Genomic DNA, 18432 nt, shown 5'->3' with positions numbered 1-18432 from the left:
AGACCCAATGTCACGGACAAAGATAGACTCTATTTGCTCTGAACAACGGCCAGCCCTGACGTGCATAGTTTCCTGGACAGGCAGCCTGCTCACACAAAGGCTGACTACCACCTCCTCCGAGAGGGCCTCATTAAAGAATTCGCCGACCCGGAGTCAGAACAAGGACTAGTGGCTGCCCTGGAGACAAGGACGTCATGAATCTCCTCAAGCCTACTACAGCCGACTCAGACGAGCATACTTCGGAACTCGCAACAAACCGACCATGGAAGATGATTTAAACTTCAAAACTCTCTTCCTGAGAAACCTCCATCCTGGAGTAAGCCCCCATCTTGGCGTTCTCGCATGTCCGCGAACAATGAATGCTCAACAGTTGTGAGACTTGGCACAAAAAGCCTATGGCAAACAGAAGATGGCCTCAGAAAAGTGCGCCAAAACCCCAGCAGTTCTTGACTTCAACACTCAAAGTCAAGGTCTGGCTCTAGAGGGCGCCCAACATCAAGACCATGCCAAGCCGCCCCACAGAGAGTGGAACACCCCCTCGTCCAACAGAGAACGAGACTCCCATGCTGGTACCCGACCTAAACAGAGGAACAACCGCTGGGATGGACCGCGTGGACGACAGCACTCACCTGGACGTCACTGGAAAAAATATTGGGACCAATCCAGACCTCGTGAGAATCAATGGGACAGATCGTGGAATCAGCCCAACTCATTTGGAAACTCAAGAGGAAAAGGTTCATGGGAATCCAACGGAACCTCCAAGTGAAAACGACAGACACACCCTGGAGCCACCAGTCCAAGGAATCAACGAAGGAACTCGCAAAGATTCCAAGCTGACCAAGCTCAAACTGAATCCACACCAGAACAAAACACATCACCGTGTTTCGACTCACAAGAGCTAATGAAAATGATGATGAAAGAGTTCTTCCACCGAAAGGAGGAGGACCGGAAGTGGGAAAAGAAAGAGAAACCAGAGTCAGCCTGACTAACAGTCAACAAAGAGGTCTAATAGCACCCTCAAACTTCAAAGGTGCGAGCTGAACCTTCAAGCATACTCCCACACGGGCCTACAACTAAAACACATGGCCCAATTCACCAATGGACCTTGTTCACCCGGTATACGTCTCTCCACTTAACACGTATCCACTTCTCATTGGAAAAGACCTGCTTAATCGCTTTGAATCCTTAGTTGACTTCAAGCAACTAAAGATATGGACGCAAGTCCGCGAGCCTCTACACTTCCAGTCAGTAGACTCCAACGAGTCGCAGTGTCAAACCACAGACACCGCCGCCAACTCATTGACTGATGATACAATGTCAAAGCCAGGGCCAGGGCCAAGCTCAACTACAAGCAGCAAGAACCTGGACCCTTTCCTCTGCTCATTGACTCAGACTCAGGCCCCCTTCGAATCATGACTGCCATAAATGTCCACGACACCTCAGTGTCTGATGCAACATTAGCCCTGTGGGCGGAGAACTCGGCTATCAGCCTGAAGCTATTCAGAGCATTGAAACAAAGACAGCAGAGCCTCCCACATGTCTCAAGACACAGCCGCTTCCCTCTCAGTCCCTGGTCGACAACCATGGCTACCTCCAAGATCATCTGCGCTGTGGATATACGATGGAACAACAGACACCTGAGCCACTACTTCCTCGTTGTCCCCAACCTACCTCATGACATCTGCATTGGAGCAGACATCATGGTCCGGCTCAATGCCTGTGTGGACATCGTGAACGACGTCATATGGGCTCCCCTGTCGCACCAACTGACCACTGCAGTCAACCTCAAGAACCTTCGATCTGGTCAAACAATGCCAGATGCATGCACCATGATTAATGAACAAGAAGCCACAATACCTGCCTACAGCAAGAGTGCCAGCATCTGCCTCAACATGAGACCTGGCCACTCTCTCGACAGTAAGCTAGGCTTCTTCCAACATTCCAGGACCTGCCTAAGACTAGGACTGACCTTGGAAGCCACACCTCTCACTGAAGTGTCATCTCGTGCTGTGTACGTATTGTTCAACAACTGTACAGCCAAAGACATCAACATTCCCAAAATCCAACAGATCCTGAGTGAGGTTGATGCCCTCCACAAGGAAGCAGACCGCCAAGGACTCAAAGAGGTTCTGTACAAATGCAAGGACTTCTTCGCAAAGGACTCCCTGGACTGTGGACTGACCAATATCCACAGTGTGCGCATCCCGACAAGCCCAAATGCACCACCCACATTTGTGCGACAGTACAAGATTCCAATAGCGTCATATGAGCCAGTGCAAGAAATTGTTGACTCCATGCTGGAAAAGGGGGTCATCCGGACCTGTAACAGCACATACTCTGCTCCGATATGGCCAGTCATGAAACCCAACGGCAAATGGCGGCCCACTATCGACTACCGCAAGTTGAACCAGCAAGTACCCTTGTCATGATGGCCGATGACTCAGCTGGACCAAGAGATTCCCAAAATCAAAGGTTCAACAATCCTTTCCACAATGGACGTCGCCTCGGGATTTTGGACAATCCCCGTCCACCCTGATGACCAACACAAGCTGGCATTCACCTTTGCCAATCGACAATACACCTTAACACGGTGTCCCTTTGGCTATGCCAACTCACCAGCTGAATTCAACATCTTCCTGAACAAAGCATGCCCTGATGCCAGAACCAGAGGCAACCTGGTTTATGTGGATGATGTGCTTTTGAAAAGCTCAAATGTGGCAGACCACCTCAAAGAAATCGATCATGTCCTGAACCAGCTGACAACAGCAGGAGCAAAGATCGCCCTCCACAAAGGACAATGGTGCAAAACCAAAGTGAACTATGTTGGCCTGCTTGTCGGACGAAACAGTATTGAACCACAGTCCAGTCTCACCCAAGCAATCCAAAACATAAAAGACACCCACTAACATTTCTGAGCCAAGAAGCTTTCTGGGAGTGTGCAATTACTCACGACAGTTCATTGAAAACTATGCTGACATCGCACGACCACTAATCTCCACAAACTTGTGCTCACACGCTTACCATCAAAGCGATCGGTCATCTAAAACTCAAACACTTCAGTGAAACTTTGCGATCTTCAAAGAACTCGGGAGTCTTGCAAACTCAGACTATAGCAAAACTGCTCAACCTTCTGGCGTCATCAAGAGACCAACCAATCCAACGAGGGGTCTCCCAAAAGGACGTCATCCAAACGTCACCTCAGCGACCAATCCGAAAGCTCCGGGGTTCCTCAAGCAGCCAAACAAGGAAACGCACCCAAACGCAAGTAAACGAACAAAATCTTATCTCTGCTGAACTGGTGTCGAGCTAATTTAAGCAGTAAACATAAGCTAAAGTTCTCTGCTTGGTGAATTCTCTCAGGTGAATTTAAATCACTTGTGAAAACGAGTTAGAACTTTGAAACTTCATGCAACCCTAAAACTCAAACACTTCAGTGAAACTTTGCGATCTTCAAAGAACTCGGGAGTCTTGCAAACTCAGACTATAGCAAAACTGCTCAACCTTCTGGCGTCATCAAGAGACCAACCAATCCAACGAGGGGTCTCCCAAAAGGACGTCATCCAAACGTCACCTCAGCGACCAATCCGAAAGCTCCGGGGTTCCTCAAGCAGCCAAACAAGGAAACGCACCCAAACGCAAGTAAACGAACAAAATCTTATCTCTGCTGAACTGGTGTCGAGCTAATTTAAGCAGTAAACATAAGCTAAAGTTCTCTGCTTGGTGAATTCTCTCAGGTGAATTTAAATCACTTGTGAAAACGAGTTAGAACTTTGAAACTTCATGCAACCCCGTCAACTCTCATTCTAAAGAAACTGTATGTTTGCGTGTATGTGTGTTTTAGCTTAGTTTTGTTGTAATATAGAATAGCCAATAAAATTCATGTTTCATTTATAAAGAATCATTGTTTGGTGTCATAATTTTAAGGTTAAAACTTTTGCCAAAGATCTCTTGCTACCTAGCTCGTAGCTTACTAATAATAATAATTACCATAATAGCTTACTTATAATAATTGTATTGACCGTGGCCAGGGAAATACAAAGATTCAAGTTGTTAAAATATACTAAGAATAACCGGCTCGCTGGACGACCCTTGATTTAAAGTGTAAACTATCAGATTTGAATTCGGTTTTAATCAGGTTGACTCAGGTTTTGAAAGGACTTGAATCTGAAAATTCTGAGCTAGAAATAAAATTAATGATTAGTTCCCTTATAGAATTAACGACTTAGTACAAATTAGTTAATTTCATTACAAAGTATAAAAACTGGTCAAATGTACCAACAATCACATTTAAAAAAATATGCACTTTTTGATATACCATAAAAAAATTAAATAAAAAAAACATGAATTAGGATATTTAGGCTATCCATCTAATATTAGCCTACCAAAATCTTATTAACAGTAGAAGTTAAATCTTACTGTAGTCTTCAAATCTGGGTACTGTCTTACGTTTTAAAATCACAAAGGGAGTTTGGTCCCATCAGGCTAACGTAACAGTCACGACTCATGCAGCTGAAAGCTTTTCTTATTCTTTTGTTTTTACTCACAATCTTTACAACACGCATTACATTACGTATTTCATGGCACACTGGTTTTATGCGTATTTGGCGCCACCTATTGTTGTGGGTCTATTATTGACATGTCAAAGTCTAGACCCTGAATATAAGACGACCGCGTTTTTTCAGATGTATTTCCAAGAAAAAAAAACATTGTCTTATATTCGGGTCAATACGGTAGTTAAAAATGCTCTACAAAGATTGGGCTCACCAGCATATGCTTCTGGTGTGAGTAGACATAGCTCGTGTTGATGTCTGATGTTTCTAGAAGTGGGAAGAACTGGCGGCGGGGGCGGCGCAGTGGGCGATCTCAGTTGTTGAAATTGGGTTGTGAGCTCGGACACCTGCGCTACCAAGGTTTGCACGGCTCGACCGGTTGCTAACATCTGTTCCTCCTGATGATCCATGCGTGCGTTGTTGTTGGACAAAAAGTTCCGTAGATCCGATGCATTCGCTGAATCCATTGAAGGGTCAGATCGTTCCGTCATGAATACAAAGGAGGATTCAGTAGCAAATGTAGATGAAGATGAAGATGAAGATGACGAAACAGAAACAGAAACAGAAACAGAAACAGGGACCATGAACACAACCGGGAACACCAAACTATCTGACAACACAGGACAGATAGCAGAGGTTTTAAATAGCTGAGCTGATGAGCTACAGCTGGCGCTGATCAACCAGTCAGCAGCAATCACAGACACACCCACACACACACACACAGAGAGAAAGCGAGAACGAGTCAGTGAACTCATAAACCGTGACAGTAGCCCTGCATTCTAGATAGTGTTTCTCTCAACCCTGTTCCTGGAGGAACGGCAGTGGTACACATTTCACATGTCTCTTATCTGACTCATCTGTTTCAGATCTTTGAGTAATGGGTTCAATTATTTGATTAGAAACCATTCAGGAGTATGTAGTGCTAGTGTGCCTGCAGGAACAGGGTTGGGAATCACTGCTTATTGAATCTTTCATTTTTCATATGCTGTACCACAGGGCATAAATCTGAGCGGGGGACAGAAACAGCGGGTGAGTCTAGCCAGGGCGGTCTACAGTTCTGCAGACGTGTACCTTCTAGATGACCCACTGTCTGCTGTAGACTCACATGTGGGAAAACATCTGTTTGAGAGGGTGATTGGACCCAAAGGACTGCTCAAAGACAAGGTAGGAGACTAAAGGCAACATTCTTTCTACACTAAAACGCTTAAAATTGTTACCAATTTTAGGCTCATTTCACATTTCTGCATTTCACATTTCTGCATTTCACATTTATTTATTATTATGTTGCTAAGTAAAGAGTATTTTCTGCTTCCCCATAAATTCCAGCTCTGCTTTTCTGTAATCATTTAATATTAAAGGGATCAAATGATGTTGCTAAAAAGAACATTATTTTGTGTATTTGGTGTAATGAAATGTGTTTATGCGGTTTAAGGTTAAAAAAACACATTATTTTCCACATACTGTACATTATTGTTTCTCCTCTATGCCCCGCCTTTCTGAAACGCGTCGATTTTTACAAAGCTCATCGGTCTGAAAAGCAAGCAGTGTGTTATGATTGGCTGAATACCTCAAGCGTGTGACGGAAATGTTATGCCCCTACCATATTGTGATGTCAGGCCAGAGCGATGATTCACAAACATGAAAACCCATTATAAACGAGGCATTCGTTGCATCCAGTGGGAACATAATTAAGGATTATAATGACTTATACTGTCTTTTTACGTGTTGCGTTGCATCGCGCCGTGTAAACATAAAACCATGTCTGCATTTGTGATCAGAAGAATGTCAAACAACAAGCCCTACTCTACACTGCCCAAAAAAACTCACTTTAAATATAAAAAAATATAAACTATAAAAACTCTTTAAATATAAATAACGTACTTACAGTCCGTGAGTCAGAACAGCCGGCATTGTAGTCTACTCTACCAGGATCAGTAAACAGTCCTCCATAAAATGTGCTGCACACATCTGAATATTTGGGTTGAAGTGCTCTAGAACAGTGTTGTAAATACAACTTAACCACTGATTTCTAGTTGTGTCCATTTTTGGAAGGCCAAACAAAATAGTTTTGCTTTCACAACGAGAAACAGCGTCACACACCGCGGCCTTGAGTGAGCAGAGGCGGCGGGCTTGCGGCAACCACATGTGACGACCCCGGGCTGGACTCCGCTTCGTCCACAGTGAAAGCTGATCTGGCGATCCACAGCACAAAGTTGTTGTATTTCCTCAGCAACCAGCACGGATCAGCTCCAGGCATGACGAAGCAGATATCGTCCTCTTTTGGAAGGCCAAACAAAGTAGTTTCGCTTTCACAACTAAACGCAGCGCCTTCATGACATGGCGGCGGCGGCAACAATACTACAGCCAGAATAAAAGTTACGCCTTCTTTCTTTGAGTGAACATTTGGGCGGCGTTATGCAAATCTTCCCACATAGTGACGTAGACATGTGGGGGCGTGTTAGAACGAGCCGTTTTAGGTAGGTGTGGCTGACTCTTAACTTTTATAAAGAATATCTCTTTGGATTTGAGACATTAGTCTTTGCAACTTTACAGATCTTCTTTATGCACCAAGAGCTTGTAACACTCCAAAGAGAAAGGAAAAATTGAAATCGCATCATATGACCCCTTTAAATCAAATACATTGCTCTGTTTTGTCCCCTTCTCTTTCTCTGTAGACTCGTATCCTGGTAACACATGGGATCAGCTTCTTGCCATATGTAGATGAGATCATTGTATTGGTAAATGGGGTGGTGTCCGAGGTAGGATCATACGACGGTCTTCGAGCCAGTAAAGGAGCTTTCTCTGAATTCCTGGAAACGTATGGCAAAGACGAAAGCAACAACGCTGATGCCAGAAAAGGTTTGTCTCTCATCCAACATTTGCACTTGCTTCTGAGTTTCGAATATCATCGTAAATTTGAACACATTCTGAAAGCTTTATTGAGGTGCTTGTGAGGTGTACATGCTTCAGCTGCTAAAGTGTGGGTTTCTTTCTTTTTCTCTTGGTTGTTTTATTTCTTGGTGCAAGTTGCTTTCCTCATGCTGTTCTGGTTGTGAATGCACTGACAACCAGATCACAACTGAAATATTTACTTTACTGAAGGAAATACACACAGACCGGCAGCCATATCCCCCTGTAGCCCAAGACTGATTGCCCACTGAAGCTAAGCAGGGCTGAGCCTGGTCAGTACCTGGATGGGAGGCCTCCTGGGAAAACTAGGTTGCTGCTGGAAGAGGTGTTAGTGAGGCCAGTAGGGGGTGCTCACCCTGTGGTCTGTGTCGGTCCTAACGCCCCAGTGTAGTGACGGGGACACTATACTGACAACAAGCACCATCCTTCAGATGAGACGTTAAACCGAGTTCCTGACTCTCTGTGGTCATTAAAAATCCCAGGATGTCTTTTGAAAAGAGTAGAGGTGTGACCTTGGCATCCTGGCCAAATTTGCCCATTGGCCTCTGATCATCATGGCCTCCTAACAATTCCCATATCTACTGATTGGCTTCATCACTCCGTCTCCTCTCCACCAATAAGCTGGTGTGTGGTGGGCATTCTGGTGCACTATAGCAGCCGTCGCATCATCCAGGTGGATGCTGCACACTGGTGGTGGATGAGGAGAAACCCCCTGACTCAAGTGCTTTGAGTGCCTAGAAAAGCACTATATAAATGTAATGAATTATTATTATTATTATTACTTGGGTGGGGTCTATGGGTGTCGTGTTTCATGTTGTGTTTTTATTCATCTTGATTTCTCAAAAGTTCCTTCATGGCTTGACTTTTGCTCTGATATGCGGTGTGTGTCTTTCATAATCGTGTCCAGCCAATTGAATTTGAAGGCTGCAATTCAGTCTGCAACTAAATAGTGAAAATAATTGTGTAATACTATTATTAAAAAATAATAGTTTATTTTTAACGAAACAGCTCTTAAATTCACACAGTTGCACTCATAGTAAGCATTTACAAATCTGAAGGTGAAATGGTAACAAAATCCTTGGATGTGGACAATATTGATCAAAAAAGCATTCAGGGATCAGCACTATGAAAATTCACTGGAAACCGTAGACAATTCGTGCACCTTTGGCATACTCTTTTCAATATAACATGACCCATGATCTCTAAAACATTACACAGTAATAAATAGGCCTATACTTGAAATTTACAGTTTTGAAGTACTGTATGTTTGCATATCTGCTAATATCAAAACATGTGCACACTGCGCACATTAACTAACTTTATATGTTGTTCTCACTGTCCAACAAGCATCAGCTCAGGAGTCAGACTATGAGCAAATTGACACACTGCCGGAGGGTTTGGAACCACAGGCTGATGACTCTCTTGAAGACATTGTCTCAAGCACACTAAAGAGAGAAAACAGCCTGCGTCACAGCCAGCGGCACAGCAAACGAAATGGAAGGTAAAATCGACACACCACAGACTAATATTCAACATGTCAGAAGAACATTTCTCAGATATAACTGAATATTGGCCCAACTGAGCAAGTATTCTCTTGATCTTCACATACCGAAATGCACGTTCTGAATGAAAATCACTTTGAGTGATTTCATTGCAGGAGTGCCTTTTTGTAATCACCAAGACTATTATTTCTATTTCTTGTCTTTAGTGTGAGAGTGAGGAAAAACAGCTCTGTTCGATCCAAAAAAGACTCTGGCGATAAAAAGGGACAGCGACTGATTGAGAAAGAGGCGATGGAGACAGGAAGGGTACGTAATAGTATCTAAATGCAGTTTTGACATTCCATGTTTTGTTATAAATTTTTCCTCACTTATTTTGTGCAAATGATTTTTTGATCCATAAACCAGGTGAAATTCTCAGTGTATCTTCAGTATATGAGGTCTATGGGCTGGTGTTTCGTCACCTGGAGTTTCCTGTTCTACTTCATCCAGAATGTGGCCATCATTGGTCAAAACCTGTGGCTCAGTGACTGGACTGATGATTCTGTAGAATATTTCAACACAACCTACCCAGCTCACATTAGAGACATGAGAATAGGTGTCTTCGGAGCCCTGGGATTGGCACAAGGTATGAGCAGAAATAGGTTTAAGAAATACTTTCACAAAAAGAATGAAATAGAGGACAACCTCTATTTACAGAATACGATATTTACAGAAGCTCACTCTTAAAAATAAAGGTGCTTCAAAAGGTGCTTCAAGCCATGCCATAGAAGAACCATTTTTGCTTCCACAAAGAAGCATTCAGTCAAAGGTTCTTTAAAGAACCATCGCTTTCTTACCATTTTGTAATCTGAAGAACCTTCTTTCGCCACAAAGAACCTTTTGTGAAACAGAAAGGTTCTTCAGAAGTTAAAGGTTCTTTATGGAACAATTTAGCCAAAAAGATTCTTCTATGGCATTGTGAAGCCCCTTTATTTTTAAGAGTGCCATCAATAAGTTTTATATGAATTTCTTATGATCCTGAGCAAGATTAATAATTTGTTGTGAGTTTGATAAAATGTTTAACCCAAAAGTTAACATGTAAAAGTTATAATTTGTTTATGGCATGTTGAATAAAAAATAAAATTAAAAAAAAGCCTGCAGCCTTTTGTTTCACAGGGAATATCGGCAGACACAGCACATGGATGTTCCTTTGTCACTAAGTAATGCTATATCTTTCCCCGTCAGGTTTTCTGGTGTTTTTTGGCACTATACTCATAGCTGATGGATCCATTTCTGCATCCAGGACTCTACACACAAATCTACTGTCTAATATTCTGAAAGCACCCATGGTGTTCTTTGATACCACACCTTCAGGACGAATAGTCAATCGTTTTGCCAAGGTATAGATGGGCCTGATTTAACACTTGATTTTGAGCAAGACGGTTACTCGAAAGCCAAAACAAAGATCTACTATTTGTAATTGTAAAGTTGTAGCCGCAATTATATAAAATTAGATTGTTTCGGATGATTGTTTAACTTTGCCTGTTCTTAAACTGAAATGTTTTTTTTTCTCCCCAATTTGGCTTATAATTAGGATATATTTACAGTGGATGAGATGATCCCGATGTCATTCAGATCCTGGATTTTCAGTATTCTGGGAGTTCTAGGGACCTTGTTCGTTATCTGTCTGGCTACTCCAATCTTTATTGCAGTTGTTGTACCAATGGCTGTTGTCTACTACTTTGTCCAGGTAACACAGCTACCAATAATGCACTCTGTATAGACAATAGGTTTCTAAAACATATTTCTCTTACAGAATAAGAATCATCCATTTGAGCGAAATAATTCAAATCTCTATGCTGCTGCTGTCCAGTTATTTTGTATAAACCTTCTTCCTGTATTTTAGAGGTTCTATGTTCCTACATCCAGGCAACTCAGACGACTGGACTCTGTATCTCGATCACCCATATACTCACACTTTGGAGAAACCATATCAGGCCTCTCTGTGATAAGGGCATATGGGCACCAGCAACGTTTCCTGAAGCAAAATGAGGACACCATTGATCAGAATCTCAAAAGTGTCTATCCGTGGTTTGTTTCTAATAGGTCAGCATTGGTACTCTACATCAAGCTTCTTCTTTTTTTCTCCATCTGATACATCTGTTTTTTCATAAGCACTTAATGTTGCGTGTTGGGTTTCAGGTGGCTGGCCATGCGTTTGGAATGCCTGGGGAATCTGGTGGTGTTTTTCGCAGCTTTGTTTGCTGTGATCTCTCGTGACTCTTTGAATAGTGGATTGGTTGGACTGTCCATCTCATACGCCTTAAGCGTAAGTTTTTGATTTTGAGGTACTTGTGATAGTCAAATAACCTTAAGTGTGCTCAGTAACACTGTGTGCCACTACTCATGTTCTTATTAGATGACTCAAATTTTGAACTGGCTTGTGAGAATGACATCAGAATTGGAGACCAACATTGTTGCTGTGGAAAGAGTGAGGGAGTACGCAGAGATCAAAAATGAGGTGTGATTTTTGGATTAATCTACTAAAAACCATTTACTTAATTTGACTGACTTTATTAAATTATTTACTATAAACTAGCCTAAAACTGCAGCAGGCTTGATAGAAACGCACTCCATCACTAATTATTGATGGCTTAAATTTTAAAATCTCAAGAGTAGCACGAGCAACTTTACAAGAATGATTGTTTGAAGTCTTTACTAAAATTGCATGACCATATTTCCATCATTATTGTGAAGGTAGACAAGTCACCTGAAAGAGCATTAAGTCATTGAGAATGAGTAAATCATACTTAATAAATTTGACACCTGGAAGGTAGGGGTGTCCAGTCCTGCACCTAAAGGCTGAACATTCTGCAGAGTTTAGCTCCAACTACCAACAGACTTGCCTGGAGGTTTTTAGTGCAGCAATGTCCAATCCTGCTCCTGGAGGGCCGATATACTGCAGAGAACAGCTCCAACACCAGTTAAACACACCTGACAGCTGAATAGCTAGAAAGTTCCAGGCAGGTGTGCTGAGGCAAGTTGGCGATAAACACTGGCCCACCAGGCGTAGGATTGGACACATCTGTTCTAGTGAGTCTGAAGACCTTGATTAGCTGGTTCAGGTGTGTTTAATTAAAGTTGGAGCTAAACTCTGTAGGACAGTAGCCCTCCAGTAACAGGAATTTCCAGGCAAGTGTAAATATACTTCACCAGTTTTACCATATTTGAATAGATCCATGTGAAATCCGGTGGTTTCCCAGTGATAAATGGAATTGGAAAAAAAACATTTGTTTATTTTCTTAATTCTGTCATTTAAATGAGAATATTTGTGTCACCAGGCTCCATGGATCACCAGTAATCGTCCTCCAGATGACTGGCCCACTGCTGGGAATATTCGTTTTGATAACTATAAAGTTCGATACCGGCCTGAACTGGAGCTCATTCTCCATGGAATCACATGTGACATTGCAAGCACTGAGAAGGTGAGGAGACATACCAGATTTCTAGTATATACAGTGGGTACGGAAAGTATTCAGACCCCCTTAAATTTTAAATATTGAAAAAGCCACTTGAATAAATTTGTTTGTGTTTTCCCCCCCGATTTTACTCAGATTGGCATTGTTGGTCGAACTGGTGCAGGCAAATCCAGTCTGACCAACTGTTTGTTTCGGATTATTGAAGCTAGTGAAGGTCGAATCCTCATCGATGGTATTGACATCTCCACCCTGGGGCTTCATGATCTCAGGAGCAGACTTACCATCATTCCACAGGTGCTTGGAGAACACGAGATACATTCACATTCAGCTAAATTTGCCAAGTAGCACAGTTTTTGATAGGCCTAAATGAAAACATTTATTTTTTTGTGTGTGTGGGTGAGTAGACTTGTAATTTACATTACAATGTTAAAACAGTGACAGTGTTATGAGACCATAGAATAAACTACAAAGACCATACCATACATTCACCACAGGTTAAAAAAAAACATTGTCTCAGTTGTTATAAAAATGGTTATATGCAGAGCCCAAATGTTTTCTTCCTTTGTGGACTTCATTACCTCAATCTGTAGTGATCCTCAGTGTAGTAATTCCCTCAATTTGACATTGTGGTATAGGTTTACTTCAACTGCACTCACTTCAGGAACAGCTTGTCTGTGGGGTAATACTACTTTGTTTCTTACCCCTGAACTGCGGTTGGGCAGGACAGTGCACCCTGGCGCTCAGGGTGCACTGTCCTGCAGAGTTTAGTTTCAACCTGGATCAAACTCACCAGCTTGTAGTTTTCTAGTAATCCTGAAGACTTTGATTAGCTGGTTCAAGTGTGTTTGATAAGGGCTGGAGTTAAACTCTGCAGGACTGTGGCCTTCCAGGAACAGGTTTGGAGACCCTTGTCTTAAAGGCCTGAGTTGCCCACTCCTGCCCTTAACAGAACATATTAGTACATATAAGGTACAAAGATGGCCCTTTAAAGGTACTGTCTGAGTGACAAGCTGTTGTATCCCTAAAGGTACAGTTTGTTCCGAGGAGGCAATCTGCTTGCGTGATTTGTACTGTGTGGTAGGAGACAGCTGGCAAACACACAATTTAATAATTTACCCCAGAGAGGCCTGTTTATTGGACACTGCTGGGATTTAATTGAAATAAGCGTCCATGTGTGAGCTGGGGTGAGGAAGGGAATGCTTTGAGCTTTCGGTAACAAGGTGTGCTCTGTAATGCTGAATTAAGAAAGTGCTATGTTTTTGTTTGTAATCTATACACACTGATAGAAACAAACATGCTAAACATCATACAAATACATTTAAAGGGGTCCTATTGTGCTTTTTTATTTTAAGTTTAGTTAGTGTGTAAATGTTGCATAAAAAAGATCTGCAACGTTACAAAGCTCAAAGTTCACTCCAGAGGGAGGTATTCTCTTTAACAGAAAACACTTTTCAGGAACTAACAAATGGCTTGTTTGGACTACACCGATATTGTGACATCACAAAGTAACTTATTTAAATAATTTGCGTCCACATAATATGGAAAACAGAGGGCAAGGCCTGGCTGAGCCGAGCTTGAGAAAACGAAGAAGAGCTGCTGTAGTATTTTCACCATGTCGCAGTTATGGTAAGGGCTGTGACATTTCTAGAAAAGCTCTAAGCAGTTGGCCAATCACAACGCACTGAGTCAGCTAACCAATCAGAGCACATTTCGTATTTCGGAAGGAGGAGCTTCATCGAAACAGGAACTATTTGAGACAGTGGGGTGTTTGAGACGGACCCTGTGTTCTATTCGGAAGAGCTCATCCCTATGCCCTAATCCCTTCAAAGGGTTTACCCTCCGGAGTGAGAGCTTCAAAGGGTTGAAGGGTGTAGGGAACCAAACAACTGTTCCTTGAAGTTCCCTTCTTCGTCATCATGATGTGCCGTCATTATGCAAAGAATCTGCGCAAAGGATCATGGGAGCCCGAAGTGTCCATAAGTTGTACCCTTCGAAATCCTTCATTCCGAAGGGCCCTTTAAAGTGGCCAGTTTTGAGCACTTCGTTTTGGAACAAGCCTTCAATATGGCGGCCATGATTGTTTTCACTCCGAAGTGCCCTTCGGAGGGCGATATATCCCTTTTGGAATGCACCGGGAGTGGAAAGAGAGAAGGTGCTGCAATTATGGGCGGTGGCTATTTACACAAAGTGTAGAGCTAAGTGTGTTTTCTTAGCAATAGATTCTATTTACATTAAGTGAAAATAGCAGTATTTGTAGCGAGCACTAAGTGCAAATAGTGATAAATTCTATTTATTTTACACAATGTAAAAATACGAGTATTTTATTTGCAGTAATAATAGTTAGATGCTATTTATACTACTTAGTGCAAATAGTGGCAGATATCTGCACCTCAGTATTGTAGCATGTTTTAAAACACTATGAAATAGTGTATTATTGAGTGTAAATTATATTTTTATTAAAATTATTAAATGGATCCTGCTAATTGGTAAAATAAAGCCCACCCTACATCTGCCCTAACCCTAACCAATAAACGGCACGTTATTTTCCACTTTTCGATTATTTCCTTCATTTTTGTTGAAAATAAACACCTTCTTAATGTAATATGTGATTATATAAAAGGGAGAAGAACGAGTTTGGCATCGGAACGATTGTATCAAAAAGTAATACCACAAAGTACCACACGGTGGTGGGCGGAGCTAGTGTAATTGCTATTTGCACTTAGTATAAATAGACACTCCGTTATGTAAAATATGTGAAAATAATGTTTTTTTTTTAACAATCAAGCATGAAGCCTATTAGTGTACACCCCAGAAACCATATAAAGACTTCGTAAAAGAGCATAATAGGACCCCTTTAATGGAACGTATATCTGAGAGTGCCCTGCAATGCTGAAAATGAATAAACAAATGATTTATAACAGGACCCAGTACTCTTCTCTGGAACTCTGCGGATGAACCTGGACCCTTTCGAGAAGTCTAGTGATGAGGAGATATGGACGGTTCTGGAGCTGGCTCATCTCAAAGATTATGTCAGGGGTTTGCCAACAGGACTTCAACACGAGGTCTCAGAGGGTGGAGAGAATTTGAGGTTTGTGAGCTGTAGAAACATGAACATGTTCGTATGCATTAAACAAATGTGCTGTGAATGCACATAATACATATTAGTGCATCTTAGGGTGCATCAAAATTTCACTGATTAACTGTAATATTAATAGTTCGGTTTCAGTTTGTTCAGATTTTAGCAGTCATAGACAAGGGAGCATTAATGCACGGGCTGAAGCCCAGGGGCCTACATTGGAAAGGGGGCCCACTGGCTGCAGGGAAATTATCTTTTTTGAAGAATTATTTATATGGGAGTTTGCAGCAGTGAAAACAGCGTTCTGTAAACAAACTCACACACTAATTTTTAGCGATGCCCTGGTTGTAGTAGCCTATATAGTGAATGGCTCAGTTTAGGTTCCCCCCACACAGTTTGTATAGTTGGTATGTTCCACGTGTTCCATCGATATACTGTAAGCGGAATGTACAATGCATTCGCTAGTGAATAACCACAGCACGAGAGTATCTTTATGTCAACATGCAGATTAACAGAAACACAACACTGCTGTGTGAAAGGAACCGGACCGGAGTGAGAGTTCAGTAACTTGCTTGGATGTAATCTGTGTTCCATAAATAGTGTCAATTTTAAATCCGGGTCTCAATGTCTCCATTCTAAAACCGGGGATGGAAAAATAGGAATGGTCCTGTTGCTTAAATTTGATCATTTATCAACTTTATACAGCTGTGATTTAACCAACTAAACGTGAGCACGTCATGTTTCAAAATAAAAACGCAGTTAGCTATCACCAAATAACCCACATTATGTCAACATGCTGTGTGTTTTGCTCTACTAGTCTACTAATATTTTGTGTGATTTATGGTGTTTAAATCATACCTGTAAACTCACATTTCAGCCAGGAAAGTTTTGATGGCATTTTTCCTTTCATATTACTTCCGTATAATGCCTGTAATAACGTTGTGTTTACTTTATGTAACAGCTATATAATCCTGCTGATCCACAAGCGCCACCTTGTGGCAAAGAGTGAATTTGCATATTCGCTTATATTCACATTTTACGCAGAACAGTGTTGTGAATGTTAACGGGCATATTAAAAAGACAAAAAAATGAAATTTGACAAATTATTGTTAGGAAGCTTAAAAAAGGAAGAAAAAAATAGTTTTTCTGAGGTTGGGGGGTCTACTGTAATGCTGTAGCCCAGGGGCCTTTGGTTATCTTAAAGGCGTGATTCATTGCCGTTTACATTTTTTAATGTTAGTTTGTGTATAATGTTGCTGTTTGAGCATAAACAATATCTGCAAAGTTACGAAGCTGAAAGTTAAATGCAAACGGAGTTATCGTCTTTTTCAAAATTCTGGCAGTTTAATGCCTACAAAAATAGCTGGTAGGGACTACAACGAGTTACTTCCCGGGTTCGTGACATCACAAACCCAGATAAACCCCGCCCCTGGGAAAAGGCAGCAAAGGGGGCGGGGCCATGCTGCGCTGCTTTAGAGACGAGGAAGAGAAAACTAGAGGTGCACGTAAAAATCTATTCATATATGTATCACGATTCTGTCTTCTAACGATTCTAATGTATTCACAAGTTTCAAAATCAATGTTCTAAAGCAATACTTGGTTCTTAATACTATTCCTCGCGTTCCCTGCTCTGCACACGCTCTGCATCTCTCGCTCTCTCTCTCTCTCTCTCTGCATCTCTCTCTGCATCTCTCTCTCTCTCTCTCTCTCATTCAGCTCAGCTTCAACAATGAACTGTTCCATTTATATACTTATTTTCACATAGCTATGAGAAGCGTTAAACATGGACCCGCGTGCAGTTGTCGTACTGTATTAAAGCTTTAATCAGGATAAAACCGTATATTAAAAGCGCGTTTCTCAGAGACGGGACAGAGCGGTGTGGAATAAAGGAAAATTATATGAAAAATAATGTGTTTTTTAACACATGTTAGACTGCACCCCATAAACACAATCAAGCCTAGAAAAAAACAGTGAACCAGCCCTTTAAGGCGCCCCTGGTCATAGTACTATAATAATGAGAGTCAGCTACAGCTAATCCTTTAATAGAGGATATAGAGTTTAGTGCTAATGTATTGTTTTCATTTCCAGATGTATGTTTAGTGTCTGAAGTTTGCCTGTTTTTGGATCTCCGACAGTGTTGGTCAGAGGCAGCTGCTGTGTCTCGCCCGGGCCTTGCTCAGGAAATCCCGTATACTGATCCTGGATGAAGCCACCGCAGCCGTGGATCTGGAGACAGACGATCTCATCCAGAACACCCTCCGCACAGAGTTTTCCCACTGTACCGTGCTTACCATCGCACACAGGCTGAGCACCATTTTAGACAGTTCACGGTGAGCAGCCTTCAAGACCATTCCATTTCATATATACAGAGCTTGTTTCAAAGCAGCTTTGCAGAGATATGTTGTCGGAATACTGTATTCAATTTAATAAGATTCTCATTAGCGGCTCCATTTAACGCTCGCCCTAAAACGCCTTCGTACATTCGTCTGTAAATCCGCAGCAAGCCCACCAAAAGCAACGTGACAAGAAATCAAAAACTCACCTAGTTGGCATAGACTACTGTTATCATGACACCACAGTTTCAGCGTTCAGAACTATTCCCAGTAAAATTAATATTTAGAAATGTGTTATTGTAAGACACTTCTACAGTGTTGGCCTACCATAAACCTTTTTTAGGGAGCTGTATTAAGACCTTCAACCTAAAGGACCTAGAAAAATATATGCATATGTAAAAATTAAATAAAATTAGGACTATGCTTATAAAAACTAAACTGAGGACACATTTTGTCGCAACAAATGGAGGCATACAGCTGGAAGTTGTACTTGACCCTTTCTCTTCTCTCTTGTTGTAGGGTAATGGTCCTGGATTTTGGTCAAATCGTGGAGTTTGATTCGCCCAGTGTATTGCTTAACAACAAACAGGGACATTTCTATGC

General features: G+C 41.8%; 1 protein-coding gene across 1 annotated transcript in view; it reads left to right on the top strand.

Annotated features, from left to right (window-relative positions):
- LOC107582114 (canalicular multispecific organic anion transporter 1-like) overlaps window positions 1-18432 on the top strand; it is a 58479-nt gene that overhangs the window by 39119 nt on the left and 928 nt on the right. Inside the window, exons 18-32 of the mRNA XM_016267852.1 lie at window positions 5547-5714; window positions 7226-7409; window positions 8808-8961; window positions 9169-9268; window positions 9368-9587; window positions 10187-10341; window positions 10536-10691; window positions 10848-11047; window positions 11144-11270; window positions 11361-11462; window positions 12283-12426; window positions 12556-12714; window positions 15342-15508; window positions 17632-17826; window positions 18349-18430. Coding sequence (XP_016123338.1) covers window positions 5547-5714; window positions 7226-7409; window positions 8808-8961; window positions 9169-9268; window positions 9368-9587; window positions 10187-10341; window positions 10536-10691; window positions 10848-11047; window positions 11144-11270; window positions 11361-11462; window positions 12283-12426; window positions 12556-12714; window positions 15342-15508; window positions 17632-17826; window positions 18349-18430 — 2313 coding nt within the window. The remainder of the gene's footprint in view (window positions 1-5546; window positions 5715-7225; window positions 7410-8807; window positions 8962-9168; window positions 9269-9367; window positions 9588-10186; window positions 10342-10535; window positions 10692-10847; window positions 11048-11143; window positions 11271-11360; window positions 11463-12282; window positions 12427-12555; window positions 12715-15341; window positions 15509-17631; window positions 17827-18348; window positions 18431-18432) is intronic.

The sequence above is a fragment of the Sinocyclocheilus grahami genome, unplaced genomic scaffold (genome assembly GCF_001515645.1).
Source record: "Sinocyclocheilus grahami isolate Dianchi unplaced genomic scaffold, SAMN03320097.WGS_v1.1 scaffold40.1, whole genome shotgun sequence".
Classification (NCBI taxonomy): Eukaryota; Metazoa; Chordata; class Actinopteri; order Cypriniformes; family Cyprinidae; genus Sinocyclocheilus; species Sinocyclocheilus grahami.
Note: the sequence above shows the minus strand (reverse complement) of the source record. Positions and strands in the feature narration are given on the sequence as shown.